At 36.6% G+C, this 21,498-nt stretch overlaps 2 protein-coding genes across 2 annotated transcripts; both read right to left on the reverse strand.

The window, feature by feature from the left end:
* Positions 1–4,865: 4,865 nt before the first annotated feature.
* LOC128370843 (collagenase 3-like) lies at positions 4,866–7,767 on the reverse strand. The gene is made up of 10 exons (XM_053331015.1): positions 7,669–7,767; positions 7,126–7,370; positions 6,880–7,028; positions 6,448–6,576; positions 6,153–6,314; positions 5,921–6,050; positions 5,695–5,828; positions 5,422–5,581; positions 5,202–5,305; positions 4,866–5,093 (listed from the first exon to the last, which is right to left on the reverse strand). The coding sequence occupies exons 1-10, from the start codon at positions 7,765–7,767 to the stop codon at positions 4,984–4,986; spliced, it is 1,422 nt and encodes a 473-aa protein (XP_053186990.1). The 3' UTR covers positions 4,866–4,983.
* A 2,339-nt stretch (positions 7,768–10,106) lies between these two features.
* Positions 10,107–20,626, reverse strand: LOC128370955 (neutrophil collagenase). The gene is made up of 10 exons (XM_053331139.1): positions 20,489–20,626; positions 17,679–17,935; positions 17,320–17,468; positions 16,700–16,825; positions 15,326–15,487; positions 13,863–13,992; positions 13,583–13,719; positions 13,275–13,434; positions 12,007–12,107; positions 10,107–10,228 (listed from the first exon to the last, which is right to left on the reverse strand). The coding sequence occupies exons 1-10, from the start codon at positions 20,624–20,626 to the stop codon at positions 10,107–10,109; spliced, it is 1,482 nt and encodes a 493-aa protein (XP_053187114.1).
* Between the last annotated feature and the right edge of the window lie 872 nt (positions 20,627–21,498).

Here is a 21,498-nt window from a genome sequence, read left to right on the forward strand (position 1 = left end):
TCTCACTCACTTTATTTGTTTTAACAAGTCAATGCAATGTTACAGTCTCTGAGACCTTCGTCAGGCATATCTAATGAACAGTGACACAGTGCAAGGGAGATGTTTTCTTTTTTCTTTTTTTTGATTGCTATAATAACTAAAAACAGAAGAAGGAGTTATCTTACATGCGTGACACGTAGACATGGTATATGATGATAGAGATGATAGGCACCACACTGATGAAATGAATAAATCAAATACATTTTATTTAACAGATAATGATTTACATTGTGTAACATACAACACAGTCATTGTGTTTCCTTTTCCTAATGACAGATAGTTGACCTCATGAACAAAAATACATTTTAACATGTTTTAATTTGTTGAGACTGAATATAATGTACTGGAGATAATGCCCACTGTGACTCCACTCACCCCACCTCTCCTATCCTACTCTCACCTGGTCACCCTGCTTGCTGCCAGCCTATCAATAGCAGGCAGAGGGTGGATCACTGAAGCAGTGCTGCAGACATCACATTGTGGTTGGTTGTGGTCAATAGAGCTGTTCAGCATTCCAGCCTTGAACATGACAAGGATCATAAAATATACAATTTGTCATATTTCCACTGTGTATAACTTATAGTATATTAGTATATAGTATATTTCTATATGTCTGTCATTTCAAAAATCAAAGTACCGTTTTTCTTTCAAAATCATGTTATTGGCCAAGTAGCTTGTGGAATCAAGCATTGTAGACCAGGGCCGCTGCTAAGCTTTTGGGGGCCCTAAGCATAAATGGTCAGAGAGCCCCCCCCCCCCCCCCCCCCCCCCCCCAATTTATTTTAAAATTGACATGAAATATACATATAATTATGAAAATGTATATATTAAGCAAAATATATAAAACAAAATGTCAAAAACTTTCCTAACAGTAGCATTACAATATAATATGTAGCTGATAGTTATAATTTATCACTGTTTATACTATTATTGTCATTTTGTACATGTTTCAGGTGTCTTTGTGTGTCTGTGTTGCTTAAGAGGGCTGTCAACTTTTGTTTTGAAAATACCGCTTTTACTTTGACATTCTGTGTTTTTGCTGCTATGGCAGAGAGTGAGAAGTGAACAGGAGAAGGTAAAGACGCACATGTGCTGTAGTTAAGCTAAACTGTAAAGTTAAGGACCAGTTTACGTGGTTACAAGGCGTTTAAGTGTTCAAGAATCATCCGAAGACCAGAGATAATTCCTCCTTGAACACATACTGTATAGAATAGTAATTGTAGAAATGGCCTGACATTAATACTGAGGTATTACTACCAATAATAAAAGGCTATCTATAAATGTATTATTAATAAATAGCCTATGCCTGTTTCTAATATATATTAGGCCTAATATAAACCAGTGTCTACAATTATCATTTAACATTTACTCTAATGTTCTTTCTTTCAAGCTGGGAAGCTGGGAACCAGATGCAGAGGGCAAATAAACTCAGTTGTCATATCCATAGTCTCATAGTCCATCAGGTGAAACTTCTTACCTAACATCTCACAGGTCATACACAAAAAGAGCAGCCAGTAGTATAATAATACTTTATTTATATAGCACCTTTCAAAAACAAAGTTCACAAAATGCTTTGACAGACAAAGCAAAGCAAAAGCATTACAATAAAAAAACAAGACATACAACATACAGACTGGCATTGACAGGATGAGAGTAGAGGACAGTGGAATACAGTGGGAGATAATGAGAATGTAAAAATACAGATATAAAATAAATAAGACAAAGTAAAATAAGATTAAATAAAAGACAGTAACAATAAGCAAAATGAACAGACAAGCAGATGACATCACATAAAAGCTAGTCTGTAGAAGTGAGTTTTGAGTAGTGATTTAAAAGAAGATACTGAACGTGTGGGCCTTCCCACCAAACATTAGACATCTGATAGACGTGCAGATCATGTCTATATTGCGTCCAATTCTTCATTGACATGATGTCATTTATGTATTTACATTATTATTATTAATATTATTATAATAATTATTATTATTATTAATGTATTATTACTATTATTATTCATGTATTATTATTATTATTATCATAGTAGTAGTAGTAGTAGTAGTAGTATGGACATGATGACTTTTGTGATTAAACATTATTTTTGAATAAAAGTAATATTTTTGTTTGTTTACATTTTCCTGTTTTTCTTTTCTAAAATAGTGTTATTCTGTTTATTACAACAATAAAGCTGTAGCCGTTGGGGAAGGAAGGGGGGGAGGGGTGTTATAGTCAACGCCATTGTGATTGGCTGAGGCATTGCGTCATCAATGTACATCATAAGAGCCACTCCCATTGGAGTTCATTCATTCAGAGCATTTGAAGCATGCGCCGCAAAGGAGTGGAGGCAAAGTCCTTCTAAGGTCCTTCTCTTATTATAATGTCTCTGGTGGAGGGGGGGGGGCTTCACAGCCACTCAGGACTGATTTTGTGTATAGATATATATTATTGTTTATATTGTTTATATTCTTATATTTGTACATAGTCAATCCTATTTTTGTGCAATAAAAATTAGGTGAAAAAACAGTCAGGATTGGATTGTGATTTTTTATTAACCTGACTGCAGAATCGTGTCCAGAAGGTAGGGACCTGTTTTTTAGAGGCGGCTCAGGCTCAGGAGGTAGAGTCGTCCTCCAATTGGAAGATTGGTGGTTCGATTTGCGGCTCCTCCAGTCCACATGTCATGGGCAAGACACTTAACCCCAAATTGCTCCCGTTGCTCCCAACGGTGTGTGAATGTGAATTAATGGTTAGATTCCCCTGATAAGCAGGTTGGCATCCTGCGTGGTAGTGGGGCATGGTTTGATTCCCCTGATAAGCAGGTTGGCACCCTGCGTGGTAATGGGGCATGGTTTGATTCCCCTGATAAGCAGGTTGGCACCCTGTGTGGTAATGGGGAATCGTTACATTCCCCTGATAAGCAGGTTGGCACCCTGCGTGGTAGCCCCTGCCATCAGTGTATGAATGAATGTGTGTGTGAAAGGGTGATATGACATGTGGCTTTGAGTGGTCGCAAAGACTAGAAAGGCGCTATATAAGTACAGTCCATTTTCCTTATTAAAGTTAAAAAAAATGTCTAAAATGAGTTATAATTTGACGTAGAAAAGTCCACAACAACCATATTTGGACTAGAAATAGCTCCTGCACGGCGGTACTGTGGACGTCATAAATGGACGTTAAGTATACGTTGAAAGAAAGACGTCGTCTGGAGTAACAGTCTGCACTTTGAGGTGACCAAAATTATGGCAAAAGCACGGTCCCCTTTAGATTTCAGCCAGTAGCAAAAAACAGTGAGGGATTGAGAACAAAAATCAAAGTCCAAATATCCAGGCAATCAAAAACAGGGTGGACAAACACAAGAAACAAAAGACTAGACAGCATGTACACACACAAAGGACACAATGACAAACTGGTCAGGAAATAGAGGTGACACATGTGTATAAACAGGGCACGGCTGATTACAAGATTGAGTACAGATGTGTGGGGAAACTGGCAGGAGTGAGTAGTAGTAAGTAGCATAGGACTCAACACAAGTGTACAAAATAAAACAGGAAGTTGGTACAAAAATCAGAATAATAAACAGATACACAATCAACTGCCCAATCCCTACTATCTCGGACACTTTCTTCCAACGTCTTTGCTTGTTTGTTTATGTCATGGTAAACAAACAATGACAAATTCTACAGCTCCATAAACCAAGAGTCACAATGATCTATGTGGAATGGAACAAATGTTGGCAGGACCTTTAGTACAGCGGTTACTGTGGGAAGAAAATAACAGTATTGCTGCTAATTTCCATCAGCTTAAACTCTGCTCAGTATCTCCCTGCTTTCTGCTGCCAAGGTGTCATGGCATATGAATGTTTGGGTGTGAGTGCACAGTTAGCACCACCAGCTGGTCAAACTGTTCATCATCCAGTCTAATAACTAGAAATCCACTAACATATGAGATGCATAAAATTCTGTTCAGACAGAAGTGCTTGGGGGTCTTTCATACCATCAGCCATCAGACTGTACTGTGGTGTTGTACAGCTCCCAGTACCTCCCACTCCCACTAATATAGTGTATATTTATTGTTTATTTTATTTTATTTTATTTTTGATCACTTTTCAAGAATACTGTTATGTCATAAACTTACCCTACCCCACCCTTCTTACCCTACACTTTATTGTATTAGTACTGATTGACAAATGTTTGCATACTATCATGCTAAACTCAACATTATGCCTGCTTAAGACATAATAAGTATTACAGTACAGCAGTTAAGCATTTGTATAATGTGGTTATTACCAATTTTATATGTATGTTTCTTATATAGTACTACATATTTTCACATATCAATGATATCAATTTACTCTACACTACTGCACTGTACTATGACTGGTAATAGCTTGTTAATCATACAGCTAAAAAAACAAATGTCTTCTTGAGAAACTGCACAAGCAACATCATTATCAGTACATTATCTTTTGGTTTGGCAAAAATAATAACAAAACAAATACAAATGTATTTAAGTAACTTTTATTTGTCAATTGCAGGAGTCAAATTATTTTCATACACAGTTTTTGCATACATACATTCATATGTGTTGTCACAGTAGGAGTAGTAGTGCAAATCTATGCAGAACTATAAAAATGATAAAATTAATTAATTAAATTAAGTTTTAAGTTAAATAAATTTAAGACAGCAAGAAAATAGTAACAGCAATATTTAAAAAGTGAAAGACAAATAAACAATAAAAATAGAATTAAATTAAGTTCAAATAGAAAAATAATAGGAAAATAAATAAGCCAATTTTGGCAAAAAGGGCATATATCCAGTATATAGCCTTAAGCCAGTAACAATATTACTCCATATTATAGAATATATTATTTCAAAGGATGGACACTTTTTAACTGTCTTCATTGTCATTCACAGTAGCTGCATTAATAACTTCTGTTCTTCAGCTGGTTTAGAAGTTAGTGCAGGGCAAGAAGTAGTCATTTCCAAGCACACGGAACAACCTGCCGCTCCTCAAGCTGAACTCATACATCTGGGGTCCACTGTAGATGTAGGTGAAACCTGAAGAAGAGAGAATCAGTGTTAGTAAAGGCAGGAAGGATTCAGAAATGAACATAATCTCAATAATCATGACTTCGAAAATTCAAATCAGCCTCAAACGCAACTCACTTCTGTACTGGAAAGCTGCCGTCACTTTGGTGGTCATGCCATTGAAGGTCTCATCAATACGTTTGGGGAATCCCTTGTCCATGGTCTTTCTCTCCTCATCATAGCTGAAACACACATAGAAGATAATTAGACTGATTCACCATTTGTACACCATCTTGTAAACCATCATCACATCTAAATCAGTATAAATCTGAATTGATTTCAGATAATCTGAACACACCTGTAGTAATAGCGGCCCACAAAGATCAGAGTCTTGCCAGTATCCACGTCGTACATAACTGCATCGACTTTCTTCAAAGTTTTGGGTAGACCGAAACTGGAGAGTGGTTTAGGATAGCCAGGTACAAGGTCATAGCCATTGAAAGCCCACATCTTACGACCTGTAAAGAGATTCAAAGGAAACATGTTTCTTAGTGAATGCATGTGAAGGTTAATTATCTACACTTGAATATAGTGTCAGATTAGGAGATTGGGTAAATTAAAGGACAAATACCTTTAAAGAGCAGGATTTTGTCTGTTACTTTGCTCTCAAAAGCAGCATCAACACTGTCAGGGCCATCAGGCCAGAAGCTTTGGATGAGACTCTGCTGAGGTCTGTTGACTTGAGGGTGGCTACGCCAGAAGAAGCTGAGGACACACAAGAACACAAATTAGATCAGTAAGCCTCAGAACACTGGATTTCAGGATTCAGATATTTGAGAATTCTATATCCTTGGTACCCGTCTTTGAAGAAGTACAGCTCTCCACGCAGGGTGGTGACAGCGTCCAAGACCATGGTTGAGTCACAGCTATCGGGGGTTTTGGGAGGCTCAGGTCCAGGAGTAACTGAACCACCATCAGGGTTTTGACCTGGGGGTTGAATAGAGTCAGAGTAATGTTATGTTCAGAGTGTCCTTCAGAGTTTATGTTGAGTGTGAACAGACAGCTATGAATCAGTCAGTTAATACTAACCATAGAGAGACTGGATGCCGTTGACATCATCCCGGGGCAAGACGAAGGTTTCAGGGTTTCTGTATATGTAGGTGGGGTACATGAGTGCACCAGGATCCTGAGAGTGAGACAAACCCAAAGAGTGGCCAAACTCGTGGGCAGCTACGATGAACAGGACGTACCCTAGAGCAGAAAACACAGAAGTACAAGTTATATACCTCTCAATGAAGCGCATACAGTATATCATGTATACAAGAACATACATTGAGTAGTTAATAAGTAAAATCAGACACTATGCCAGGCATAAATAACTCACCTTTGGTTGAGCGGAAGGTGAAGTCCTCATCGTCATCAAAATGAGCATCTCCTCCGATGCCAGCAGATGGGGCGTAGGCGTGGGCAAGAAGGCCACCAGGGCCATCAAAGGGGCTAAAATCACCATGGTCTGTTAACAAGAGCATACTCATGTTAGCTTTGGCAAACAAGATAGAATTACAAGCCATTAAATGGATTACTGTTTTTTATAAAAATCAAAAATGGGTGACTAAAATGCATCTTAGTGCTAAAACTGATCAGCTGTCTCTGTCTAACCCTAACCCTCCTCTGCCGGAATCGAACCAGGGATGCTGCCATTATGTCGCATGCACGGTAACTAGATTTTCAAGAACATCACAACTACTATAATAAACATGAGCATCAAGAAAGTATATAACTGGGACATAAACCGGAAATTTTATCTTTTACTCACTTCTGCGGCCAAAGGAGATCATGATATCAGCAATGCCACTGTAGATTCTGGTGAATCTCAGAGGAGTAACTTTGGCCCAGACCTGCAGAGCTTTCTCCATGGAGTCATCAACCTCTGCCACAGACATGTCAGGTGTGTAGTTCTCTATCCTGTAAGACAATATAATATAGAACATATATTTAGATAATGAAGCACATCCAAAGCCTAAAGTTAGTCTCTCACGCATTCTCTCTTTAGATAACTCACCTGTAAGTAAGACTGGTTTTATCCCACTTGAAGCCTGGAAAGGTAGCGAAACGTCCAAGGCTCACATCTGGAACACCACATCTGGCCTTCTTCATCACCGCCAGGGTATCAGCATCCAGGGTGCCGGTGATCTCCAGACCAAAGAATTGCTGCATCTCAGTCAGCTTCTTGGTTATGGGGCTGACCGCACGTCTGACAGAGGGACCGGCCTCATCAGTTAGGTTGAAGAATTGCTTCAGGTAGCCCTATGAGAGAAAATAGAAGTGACATACTTAAATATGCATCATCTGCACATTATATGTATAAGCTCCATGCAGTATGAAAAGATCTGTTAATATATAAACAGCAGAGAACAAGCAGCTGCTGTCAACTTTGCTGCTGCAGTATTGTAAATTTCCCCATCGTGGGACTAATAAAGAAATATCTTATCTGCGTCTATAATAATGTAACATCAGAAGGAAGAGAACAAAGATTTCAAATGCACAATTTTAGTACAAAATAGTAAAAAATGCATGCATAAAAAGGCAAAGCAAGAACACATACCTCCGCAAAGTTCTCATCTTGAAGAGTAATCTGTGCTATAGGCAGGCAGTTAAGTGCAGCTGCCAAGCTTAGTAGAATGCTAAGTTTGAATGTCGTCATGTTTCCTTGTTGTAGGTAAGATATGTTGCTGTGCTCAGGGCAGCTGTTATATAGCCTGTAGACTGGGTGTGTTGAGCAACTACCCTCTCAGGAAATGTTCCTTTTATGGGTGACAGAGGAAGTTAAGGCTTTGATTTCTGATTCGACAAAAAAAATTCCCAGAAACACTGATGACTGGTATGTGTGACAGACTATGCTCTGGAAGATTTCCACAAAACAAGAGATTACATTAATCTTATGATTCTGCCATAAAAGCACTGTTCTCTGATACAAATTTTAGTTCAAAATGTATTTTATGTGTTTTAAAATGTGTGTTTTGCATAATCAGTTTTGAGTTTTCCAACAGCTGTATGAAAGAACTTGACTCTGTTCTTCCTTGTTTATTTAATAAATACATACAAATAAATAAATAACCACATAATATGAACATTTGGACATTCAAAGCTATATTTGGATCTGGACCCAAACAAATTAAGATAGTCCAGCAATACATATCATATTTCATTTCAAATATTTCTAGTTGCATAATAAAATGCAATATTAAGAAAGTCTCAACATGCTCATCCTCCATCGTCTGAGGAAGATATGATTGATATTAATATGATGATTGATATGAAAACTCAATTTGATTGAGCAGTCAAACTTTAAAAAAAAGTCTCAATGCATTGTATCATGGCCTAATTTGATTAAATGGTGTATGTTATGCACACTGACAGGTCTATATCATTTTATTTGAAGCTTTAATAAAATATCTTATTAATACATTTTAGTTTTGGGTTTTTTTTAACTAACTTTTTCTTTATTTGAAATGTCAATCCATACATACATATCTGACTGAAAATCTGATCTGGAATATTACAGACAACTCAAATAACAGCTTAGCAACAAGCTTAGCAACAAATACTACAGAAACAGCAAATACGTCACGAATGGGACAGTGGTTGAAGCCTGGGTTTTGAAATCTTGACCATGTTTAAAATAGACATCTGACATCATAACAGTATAGCAGAAATGTCCAAAAAGCCTAATATGTCCCCTTTAAAAGCAGTTACCGTAACTAGGTATTCATATAACAAAGAAATAACTAAAAATATATATTGGCAAAGGTTACTCATATTAAATTCATACTGTGTATATTGGAGCAAAATTTAAATTAATGATGATTTTTTTTGGCTTTCATTTGTGCTTTGCTTCACTCTCAAACTCACACTCTGAGCCAAATCAACTCATTCTTTTTTTTCTTTTTTTTAATGTATGGTGGTACAACAGTGCTCGCACCATACCATTTTTGACAATTTAATATACTTTTATTAGACCTCTATTATTAATATACTTCTAATATATTATTCTTTTGTCCATTGTCACTGCCTTCCACCCTGCAAAACCAGTCTGTCATTAAAGGTCTGTCCCAGCCATCATGCTGTTGTAAATTCTAGTAAAACATCAAAGTGCTGTGTGAGCAAACACAGACATGCTGTGTCATGTCTTTGTGAACAAAAGCCTCTGTTTACCTCCTTTTCAAATTCTGAAGTTCTGCCACTTCAAGGAGTACTTGTCATTGCCAGGGATTATTCATCAGGCTGCACAGTTTTAATCACACACCGCATCATCAAGTCCAATCAGTCATAACAATTCTGTTTATTGATATGAGTCACACACAGGAAAAAGGCAATATCATCTTGTAAATGATTTTTATCAGTCAGTTAATCTATAATCTATTAAATTCTCTTGTATCTGTATAAAGTGTTTTTCAAGCTGCATGAGCCAACTGTAGGTGGTTATTTTCCACCCTGCTAGATTTGTAATAATTTATTACAACTTTGAACATCAGTGTTGAATGTGGAGCTGGAAAGCTACATTTTGGTCTTTGTTACCTAATTCTGGACACTAACAGGAACAGTAACAGTCTTCTTGTGCAATGTATTGTCTCAGGTAAATTGATCAACACCAGTAAATTTAGACAGGATGAATTTCACTATCGACAAATATAAATCATTACAATTTTATTCTCAATATATGTGAACAGTAGATCATAGTTTCACAAAACATATCTGGCAACAACATTCAGATAAAATGATTGACAACTCAAAAAAACACACAAAAAAACACACAACACGCACAAATGCCACATTTACAACATCATATCAATAGTGAGGTAACACTTTTCACCACTTTCCTGGATTATTCAACAGTTCCCAAATTGGTTTTTGCTAAACTGAGGTTATTGCAGAATATACAATTACTCAACACTTGTCTATACACATGCAGGCAGCAGATGCACAGCATCATTACCAACCTACAGACATGCACTCTACTTCAGTTATCTGCTCTCTGTATCATCAGATTTCATTGCCGTCCTTCTTGCATTCCAGCAGGTCATTAGCAGAGCCGATGGAGGTGACATGTTTAGAGTTGGAGTCATATTGGTAGTAGATATTCCCCTTGAAGAAGTAGACAAATCCTGTTGGGAATAAAGATTAATGTATCAGGGTGCATAATGTTTACTACAATAATACATTAAAGATGCTATGTGTGGGATTTTTTATATCAGATTATCATCGGGGCCATGGGCCACTGGGGTTTCTGCATTTAACCCTTACATACTGTTCAGGGTCAAATTAGAGCCTTTTATTCAAATTTGAGAGCTGTAAAAACACCTTATACACATTTCTTTTAAGTGGACATTTCCTAATGTGACGCCAAATATACAAAAAAATTTAATAAAATGCATCATTCTTTTTTACATTGTTGTGCAGTTTAGTGTTGCTTTCGTCAACGAAAATTATGACGAAATATCTTCGTCAACGAACCTTTATCACGTGACGAAAACGAGACGAGACGCAACGAAAACGCTGGTCACGTGACGATAACAATAATAAAATGTGTAATCCCATTTTGTTGACGAATAAAAATGAGACGAAAATGTGTTTGTTTTTCTGTTTGTTTTTATTGTAGCTTATTAAAATGCAAGATATTTTTTCTGACTGATTTATTGCCCAATATCGCCGTGTATCTCGCTTCTTTTCCCCGCCCTACCCCCTTGTCTTTGTTGTCACTTTGTAGCCGCTCCACAGAGGCCACATGGCTAATTAATATGCACGTGCTGACCATATATGGTTGTGTCCAGGCATTCCGGGGTGCAGTATGAGATGTGTTTATGCACCATTCTTGGGTCCGGTTTGATTTATCAATGGAAAATTGCGGAGAGTTGTGCGTAAATATTTTGGGTGTACGCCATTTTTGTGTTTTCGCTGTATGCAAAAATGTAGTAGCAGTTTTACACACTTTTTGATAAATGAGGCCCCAGATTTGTAAGTATATATTTACAATGACCAGTTACCCTCACTCATGTAAACCTATCAGTGGGTGTTGTTGTTTGCTTTCTAAAGATAACAATTTGTGTACTGATTTTTGTTGTTGTTGTGTTGTTTGTGACAACCACTCTTAAAATAACACCTCCAGGCGGTTACAGTTTCATCTCTCTACCACTAGGTACTTATACTATATTGACGGGGTTAGATAGAATAACATTACTGAAAAGAGATTAATACGGTTTTCTTTGACTAAAAGTAGACTAAAATAGTCAGGGACAATTCTGACTAATACTAGACTAAAATGCTCAGACTTTTCATCGACTAAAACTTGACTAGACTAAAAGGAGTATGAACATGACTAAAACTAATAAAAACTAAAACGACCGCTTGACACAAAGACTAGACTAAAACTAAAAGTAAAATAGGCCGCCAAAAACAACACTAGTGCAGTTACACATACAGATACACATTTCTGTAAATGCAAATGTTGTTGTATTCTTCATATTCTATAGTGTCTAGACCATAATATAGTGAATGTGAATGAATTCCCTCCATAAATAAATAGAATGCACTCAGTTTGCTCTCTGACAGCTTCATTAAGGATTAATAAACCATTTATGGCTGACTGATGAGAAATTTATGACTGTCAATTGGTGTAGAGACTAAAATTATTAGTCAGAATATGAGCAGTATGTAAGGGTTAAAGCAATTTTAACTTAAACATGTAGGTTTGTTTGATCACCCTTTTTGTCTACTTTTCCTCCCTAATTTGACCTGGATACTCTACTTCTTTTCTCTGCAATAATACAATCTAGATGATGAAGACAACCAGTCACTGTAAAATACATTGCTGATTTGCTTTGTGTTTACATGCTGTGCATAGAACCTTTATATGTAACAGAGACAGACATAGAAGGTGATGTACCTTCATGAAAGGCAGCAGCATCTATAGGAGATGGAATCCCTGGCCAGTGCTTCCCTATGGGTGTTGGTGACGCCTGCATCATCTTCTGCTTCTCATCATACCTATTGTTGCACACAGAAGAAAATGTGGTTAAGCCTTGTCTGTACGCTTTCCTGCTGGTAGTACATGCGCAAGCTTGATAAGGAATGAGGAAGCCACAGTATCTTATGACATCTGATTAATAACACAAGTTGAAAATTAGTCAACACAATGAAAATAAATCATTCTGCTTAACACACAGGAAATTTAGAAAAAGTTATTGCAGCAATACCTAAGAAGGAAGTTCTTCAAGACAAGCCTTGTTTGCTGTATAAATCACAAATAGTGCTATTGCATGGCAATATGAAAATTTTTCAAGAGAACTGGTGTAATGGGTAATGTAACATCAATTGGCAAATATTTAGATGTAAACAAACTAAATTACGAAAGACTATTAAAACTTAAAAGAATCCCTCCGTTAACTATGAAGATACTGTGTGAACTGGTCTCAACTCAAAAGTAATTGATATAGTTGAAGCTTTTGACGACTTGTATTCCTGTTGAGCACTTATTTGATAGTCTGTTTCTTCTTTTAAGCCTATCACCAATTCTGAAGTATTTTATGTACTTGATTACTCAATACATGAGACAATCAACAGGAGCAGACAATCTAACATTGTAACTGATTTAAAGATGATCTTATATCTTGGTATATATCACGATATGCAGCTTGTGTGTAGAGTTTAAGATCATTCAGATTGCAGTGAGTGATAGTACACACAGTTATAATGCATGAAGTTTGTTGTTGGTGTTCTGGGGCCCTACTGTCTTTGAACTGACATTAATGTTCCAATGATGAATGTGTTATTTTTGCATGACACAAAATAGATTCAATCAAGTAATAGTCAAAGCTAACATACACCAGCATCACAGCACCTTCGTTCCCATTTGATAACTACCTGAGTTAGCCATATATTTAATCTAACATGGACTACTGATAAAATCCCAACTGTATCCTCAACATTTAGCTCTTATTCTCAAGCCATGTCTAAATTATGGTCCATCTTAAAATTCTACTTGCAAGAGCAGAGCATTTGTACTCAAGAACCCATAAATCTATTTAATGTCCTCCTTCTATTAAAACACACTAGTGCTGTGCCCGAAACTTGGAGATATCCTGTATACATGTTGCTCATTCCTTATAGATAAATATTGTATCCATGTGTGGGAAATGGTAGGATCTTGAATACCTCCAACACTCATGGCCAGTGAAGAACACAGTGTAGTGATCATTGTATAAGTGAAGAGCAGCATCTACAGATTTTATTCTGGAGGGGAAGCCCAGGTCCCAGATGTTTCTTGGATAACCTTCCTCAAGGTTTAACTGCTTCAGCATCCAGTACTGGTGACCTGTAACAAAAACACTACATTTTTATATTTACAGACGCATTTTATACACACTACCCATTCAAGTATATATGCTTTTGTCATTATAAAGGCCAATATACTTTTTTGTTGTGCCTATACTGCACAACCCATGATGCTCTTTTAGTATTACCTTTAAAAAACAGAATAACATTTTCCCGCACATTCTCATAGACAGCATCCAAATAAGAAGGTATACTTTCTGGCCACAGACTACTAATCAGAGTGATTGCTGTCCTCTCAAACTGATGATGTTTACGCCACATAAATCTGAAAAAGCATGAGAAAGTAAAATCATTTCTATTGTTGTTTTACCAAGAATCCTCAAAGCACAAAGACAGCAGACAACAGATGAGAAGCATATCTGCCTGTCAAACCTTGATGATGTAGAATTTCTGAGAAAGTGTACATACCTGTCTTTGAAAAACAGGAGCTCCTGCTGTAATTGTGTCACAGCATCAAAAGACAGATCTGGGTCACATTTGTCAGGTGTTTTTGGAGGAGGGTTTTTTGAGGCTAGAGCAGCAAAATTGGAACTGATACCTACAGCCAACAGAAGTAAACAGTTTAAGTGCACGATTTATTACCATTTATTCATTCATTAAGGCCTTGCTTTTTGAAATGTGCCCAACTCAGCATTTTCTTTTCAAATAAAGTCATACATAAACTCCCTGAAGTTCAAATGTACTTTGACTTACTTAAGTATATCATCTGCATATAATCCGATCTTTTCCAAGTCAAAGTCATAGACATCTGTAAGGAGTATAATATTGTTTGCTTTAGTAAGAGATTCAAACTCTTTTATAATAAATTGACATATCCAGTTTCCATAATTATTGATTCATGGTTTTCTACTGACCATTAATTATTGCTCAACTTTGGCAGCAGCCATTGTTATGGTTTTCCATTTAGTTACTTTATGATTTAATTCTTTCAAATTAGCTGTTTTAAGCCAATTTATATCAGTATGAGTAATCTCAAAGTAGTCGCCTATATAGAAAGCAGAAATGATTTCTCAATTGTAAGACTTACGAAAGCTTGTTTGTTTTGCATGAGACTATTGCAGGTGATATCCCCCTTCTTTCGCTGCTGTACGCTCACATACATAGAGCGAATCTGCACTGCCTAACTTGCTTGAAATATGCTTAATCAACCACCTGAACCTGACCCAACCTGACCTTGTTTTTTTTTGTTTTTTGTTTTTCAAACCATCTTCTACGCTAAACACTAACCACCACACTGATATGCACAACCCACAAAATTGTCCCATTCCTTAAATTACATTAATGCCCAGTTACATTGTCAATTTAAAAAAACCAATAAAGGCAAATAGCTTTTGTAATAGAACCTTTAAGAAATATAATGCCTAGTGTATAATGTGCACATTAATGTGAATCAGGCATTATTCATTTACTTCATGACGCAGCCAACTGTCCAGTGTCGTATCTTTTCTCTTTTTACACAATAAATAAATTGCAACTCATAGTCAAAACAACCACATGTATGACTGTGGGAACTGTGAATTGTGTCAAAGTTGACACAATTTAATGGCTTCACTGTCTTAAGTCAGCTAGTATCAGAATAATGGTGAAATATTAAAAAGAGGAAGTTGTGGTTTTCAGTTTGGATTAATTCCCACCACTGTGGCTGGAACAAACAACATTTGTTACTGTTGAATTACTAAGGCTTCCACATGCATATAAATATGTGATTTGCAAAACAATCCAATATACATTTGCACATTTAATTAAAAGGGGAATATACTGTATTTTCATTGAAGCCAGAACAAATGTAATGCTAAGTTATTGTGAAGCTGTTCTTGCACCTCACACCTCACAATGCACTCTGACATATGAGTGAGTCCAGCTGTACTTACCGTATAAGTGTTGGACGTCTTTGACGTCACGGAAGGAAAGCTGAGGCTCAAAATTTGGGGCAAAGTTGTATGATGGGTACATGATAGCGCCAGGATCAGACGAATGGGCCAGGCCAAGCGCATGGCCAAATTCATGGACAGCCACAGGAAATAGGTTGAAACCTGGAGCAGAAACAAGTCTTATGAAGGTCTGTGGTGCTGCATATAACTTGCCTTTTCTCTTTAAATGTAGACTTGTCATCAATAATCTGTGGTAATATGTTTAGAAGATGTAAGACTCCTTTTACCTTTGTATTGCAATATATTAGTATTCAAATCAAGTGAAATAAATAGTTAGACATGTGAAATAGGCTTATTTGCTTCCTTGTCAAAAGTTAAATTAAATCGATGCTTCCAGACCTGCCAACACTCAAAATTTTTCACAACCTGGCAGCAAACAACCCAATTTAAGTGTCACCAGGATAGTGGCTATGCTTTTGCAAAGCCTGTAGGTTTGACTTTAATATAGGGCATGGCGGGGAAAATGACACAAGCCAACATATCACCTCATAAATATAAATAAAAACATAAGCAGGGTGAAGGCAGCTTATATAATAACCGATAAAACTACAACGGTTGTTTTTACTATTTGGATTTTTTATGGTTTAGATAATGAAATTACGGCTTAGTCTGGAGGCTAGCAGTAGCTTCTTATTTTTATGGACAAACAAGAGTGGTAGTATCTATCTTATCATATAACTCTTGGCAAGAAACAATATTGAACTAGTTCTGTAACACAAACATTGAGTTTCTATTTTCCAGGTTCACTTACATCTACAATGGACTCCATGTTTGAGTACAACCTGAGGACTTAGAGATTGTACCTTGTGAGGAGCAACAGCTACTTCTTACACTGCACTCACCTCCAGCCTAGTTACATAGTTAAATTGTTTATGCAGCCACAGTATCTATGATACAATCATTTGTTTTAAGTATGTGCATGACTGGAGGTTAGCTTGAGGTTCTTTGAACAGAACTAGGCTAGCTGTTTCTTCCTACTTTAAGCTAAGCTAACACCCAATGCTGCATTAGTACTCCCATGTACCCCAAACAATTTCTAGCTTGTTCTGATAGTTTTGGTCATACTAGGTTTCTGACAGTCACAATATTTATCAACATCAAGAGCCCATATGGTGAATCTTGCCATGTAACATCCCCCTTGTAACTTATAACTTCATATTTAAAAGACAGATATGAAAGTCATTGCTGATCTCATCAAACTCCTGACAAGAAACATTAAATAAGAAATAAACATTTCCTCCCAATATTGTCCAACTATTCCTTTAAGTAAAAAAAAATCCTTGTGTAAGTGTGAGTAATTTCTAACACCTGTACCAGTGTAATTAAAGCTCCAGTCTTCATCAGCATCAAAGTGCACATCTCCACCAATACCAGACCCAGGCAGAAAGGCATGAGCCAGGATTCCTTTTTTGCCATCAAAGGGTGAGCCATCCTTATGATCTGCAACAAACAATGTCCAGTTAACCATTGGCCTAAGATACAATAAAGCCCTCATTAATGTTGTGAGTCATCACTTTCCAATAAAGCTCAACTGAGCAGATCTGACATCACAATACTGTCACTGTCTTAAATTATCTTATCTTGGATTGTGTTATTTTCTTATAACCCCTAGTCTCTTGTACTCCTCCCTAGAATGCTTTTTCCAAACCTGTCCTGCATTAGCCATATCAGCCCTGCCCTACTCCCAGTGTTTCTCCAAGCCAAATAGCTCCTTGCCTGTTCTCCAGTCTAGTCACCTGTTCCCTATTCCTTCATGAGTACAGTTAGTATTTTAGTCCTGTTGTTCAGTTCAGTCTTTGTCGGATGATTTCTATTTCGTTCTGTTCTATTCGGTTTTACTTTGCTTGCACTCCTGAATAAAGTCCTGAATAAACACTATTCTTCACTTCCTGTCTCCTACTTTTGGTCCAGCATCTGGTCTCTTTAGAGCTCACCGCCACTGTGGAAGGAGATGACAATGTCAGCCTCTCTCCTGCTCCGCTTGCGTAATTGTATCGGCGCCACATTGGACCAGAGCTTCCATGCTGTCCTGAAGATTTTGTGAATCCGTGAAGCTGGTATGGTGAGGTTATAGTGAGCGATCCTGAGGAACAAAGAATAGCACTTATTAACTTTAGTGAACATCAGCTTCATCGTTTTTAGTTTCTATTTACTTTACTTACTCTGCAAAGTAACCATATCTTATGCCTGAATTTAATTTGATCATATAAAATGAGTTGAGATGATTTCAATTAGTAGGAATTAATGCTTTTATTTAGGCTGATGGGATAGGAAGTCATATCAGTGCTCTAACCTGTAGCTGAGGGTGTGCCGCTTCCAGCGAATGGTCTGTCCAAATGCTTCGACATCAGACAGACCACAGCGTGGCTTCTTCATTACTGCCAGAGTCTCTTTGTTGGGCTCTCCAGTCGGGGGTAAACCAAAGAAGTTCTGCACCTCCTTGATCTTATCACAGAGTCCAGTTGACCAGTCAATATTAACATCATTGACTACATTCCTCTTCTGCCTATCTTTCTTGGGCTGGTAGCCATAGAAATGCTTCACATATTCCTGAAAGCAGATCATTTTACAAAAACCTCATGAATGTATGCTGAAGTGATGTACACCATTTCAGACACAAAACTCTCTTTCTGTGCCCACAGGGTTTGACAGTCTGTCTCCATAGCAGATAAAAATAATTACAAGATGACACGAGCAGATGACAACAATTTGTTGGAGGTGTAAATTATTTGATTTCTTCTTCTTCCACAATGTCTGGCAAGCTGAGAAGTAACATGAATCATGAAACAACTACAATCTTTACTGTAAACATTCCAAACATTTTCTCCAACCTTTAATAATATAGTACAGTGCCGGGACATTACTATACTCATGTAATTACAGGTGTCAACAACAGACGCAAGACCTATAGATGCTGTAGCTTGTGACTTCAAGAAATGACTGCAGACCTATGTGTATATATATATGTGGGGCTAATATTCCTCAGTTGAAATATTTAAATACTTTGTCCTATTTAGCATTTATGAATAGTATATAAGCATTTAATACATCTTTTATAATACACTATATTTATAAAACAACATTTGTAAGTGTTTCCTCATGTATAGGGTTAGGGTTGTCAACAATTAACACTTTTCCTATTAAGACATATTTCTTAATATTACACCTGTGTTTTACTTTTTTTAAAAATCAAATAATGTGAAAGATATCATTTCTTGCAATAAAAACTCACCTTTAATTATAATGAATTTAATTAAATATAATTGATTGTAATGAATTATAATCTTAGCCGATTATTTTGTTACCTTGAGGAATAAAATTGTTGTGATGATGTTACATTCCAAGATCAACATCAGCTGAAACCTCAAGCTGACATTCAAAGGATTGACAGTCATAAATTGTGGTTCGTTCGGCAAATCTGTAACAAACAGGGCCTCCATGTGAGATTGTGGTCACTCGCTCATAGCTCAACTGCTGTTATCGCTTGGTTTAATTATGTGTTACCACAAGATAACACTGGTTTCGTAGCCATGTCTTGTCACGCTGATGGTTAAGCCAAGCGGCACTCAAAAGGGATTTTTATCAATGCATCAGATTTTACTACACTTGAGGTTTCCTGGGGGCAGAAATTCTGAAAATGAATGTATTATCTTGGAAAATGATCATGTCAATACTTTTATTTTATATCATTTTCAATATTAAAATTGATTATTGTAAGAAATATCAATCTTAAGCTGTAAATTTGTAAATAAGATAAAATGAAGCATCAGATTATTTAGGCTGGACACAGTGTATATAAGAGACATATATATCAAAATACATTTCAAATAATAAGCAATATGTGATTCTTAATATTTACGCTAATTTGAACCAGATTCTTGGCTCCACGCTGATGAAAGAGTGATGCTATTGTGTTTCGACCTGCTCTCACAAAACACTCTGGTTACTTAAATTGAAAGGTTATTAACAGTAACCACCACCACCACATATTGTTGTAGTCATCTTATTGAATAAAATGAATTATCAATCAATCAATCTTTATTTACATAGCACCAAATTACAACAAAAGTAATCTCAAGGCACTTTACACATAGACTGTACTCTTTAATTTAATTTAGACCTAACATTCCCCCATTAGCAGCACTTGGCGACAGTGGCAAGGAAAATTCCACTTTAATGGGAAGAAACTTCAGGCAGAACCAGGCATTTGATTTGTTTTTGTAATATAGTGGTCAGAGAATGATTGTCATTAGGAAAATATGTCAAGATAAAAAAAAAGCTCTGGTGAAATGTATACATGTAAAAAAAAAAATCACTAGAGATTACCGCTTATAATATTCTTATTGTTACACTTGCATAAAGACTTCTACAATATATATATGGATGTATATTAGGGCTGGGCAATTAATCGAAAAATAATCTAAACCAACATTTAGAAACTCTAATTGACTTAATCTTGCTCATATCAATTAATGGTGGTGTTCACTGTTGCCATGACAGTAAAGGTTGCATATCTTTAAGGAATTTAACTTGTCTCCAGTGATCATTTGAACCCAAACCATGATTTTTACATAGTTCTAATCAAGTAAACTAGACATTAACCACAGCTTAGTCACACCTTAAAACAACATTATTTTCAGACCCTAAAGATCCTCATGTGTGAGGGCAGCAGTGGAAAATACTAAACTAAAGAAACTGTGAACATACATCATTGTTCATAAAGAGTAGAGATAATCGTTCATTGATCGTAATCAAGGTTAAAAATTCAATTAATTGTGATTTTGATTTTTGCCATAATCGCCCAACCCTAATATATATACTGTATGTATATGTTGCCATGAATTTATAAGTGTCAAATAGTGTAAAATTATGCGTGGAGCCATATCCTGTACCTTACTGTTAGTAATAGAATACAGATCCGATTAGTGGGTCAAGAAGCTTTTAGAGAACTTATCTGAACTAACAGACGTAATGGGGTAATAAAACAGTTCAGAGTTAACCCCCAATAAATAAAACAACACACCCCATTCAGAAACCAGTAAAGCAAGCTCTTTTCTGTACTTTCTTACTGAGTTTACGTTGCAAGTACAAAGTGATAAATACCTCTGCAACCTTCCATTCAGCTTCAGATGGCTCAGCGTGGGGTTGTGTGGGCTGCTCTGTGGTCCAGAGAGGCATGGCCATCACAAGAGTCTTGCTGGGCATCATCAGAGTCAAAAGACTGAGCCAGAGCATCTTCATGTTTGACAGACAGGAGTCTCAATAAGTCAGTCTGTCTTAGAGACGTGCAGCTACTGATGCACAGAGCTGTATGCAAAACTGCAGCAGAGGCCACCTGTTAATTATATATGGGTGCTCTTGCCCCAACAAGAACAGCAAGGTGGCTTGGCGCAAAACTGAGTCTTATTTTGAGTCTCTAACACCAACCTCCTTATTTAAAGCTTCAGACCAGGAAATCAGTTCCATCAGACCCAAAATTCTCAGAAACACCTCCTATTTTACCAACATTCCTAACTTTTGTAAAGTACCTTTATCTCCTCCGGGGATGAACAATAACAAAAAAAAATATCCTAGGAAATTTGATAAAGAAAATAAACAACGAGCTACATCAAAGATTAAACTCAAAATTCACTAGAAAGATCATGTCAGTGATAGTCTTGGAATCTACAGTACTGTCTGCTTTCATATCACAGTAAATCACATTACTAACTCATTTGACAGAGGCCTACTGTGATTTCTTTTGTTGCATATCAAAATTCCAAAATCGCATGTTCAACAATTCCCTCAGTATTATAGAAGATTAAAGAAAGACTCAACATGTAGGCTACTGGTTAGGCCTGTATTATCATTGCATAATAATGAACAGCTTGTCTATAGGCCATTTAATGTCATATACTTTTTCATTTGCTTATGTAAAATATAGTAATGAATAAATGTTGCACGTTGAATTTGTATATTAAAAGTGCTATAGAGTATTTTTATGTTATTTTATGGTTATGGCTAATTGAAGGTGTGAAAAACGTTATAGTTATAGCCCACCAGCACATTCATCCTAATCTTTACTGATCTGTTTGCAAGCTAACCCTAACCCTAACCCATGCTTTATTTATTGT

This window comes from Scomber japonicus, chromosome 13 (genome assembly GCF_027409825.1).
Source record: "Scomber japonicus isolate fScoJap1 chromosome 13, fScoJap1.pri, whole genome shotgun sequence".
Taxonomy (NCBI): domain Eukaryota; kingdom Metazoa; phylum Chordata; class Actinopteri; order Scombriformes; family Scombridae; genus Scomber; species Scomber japonicus.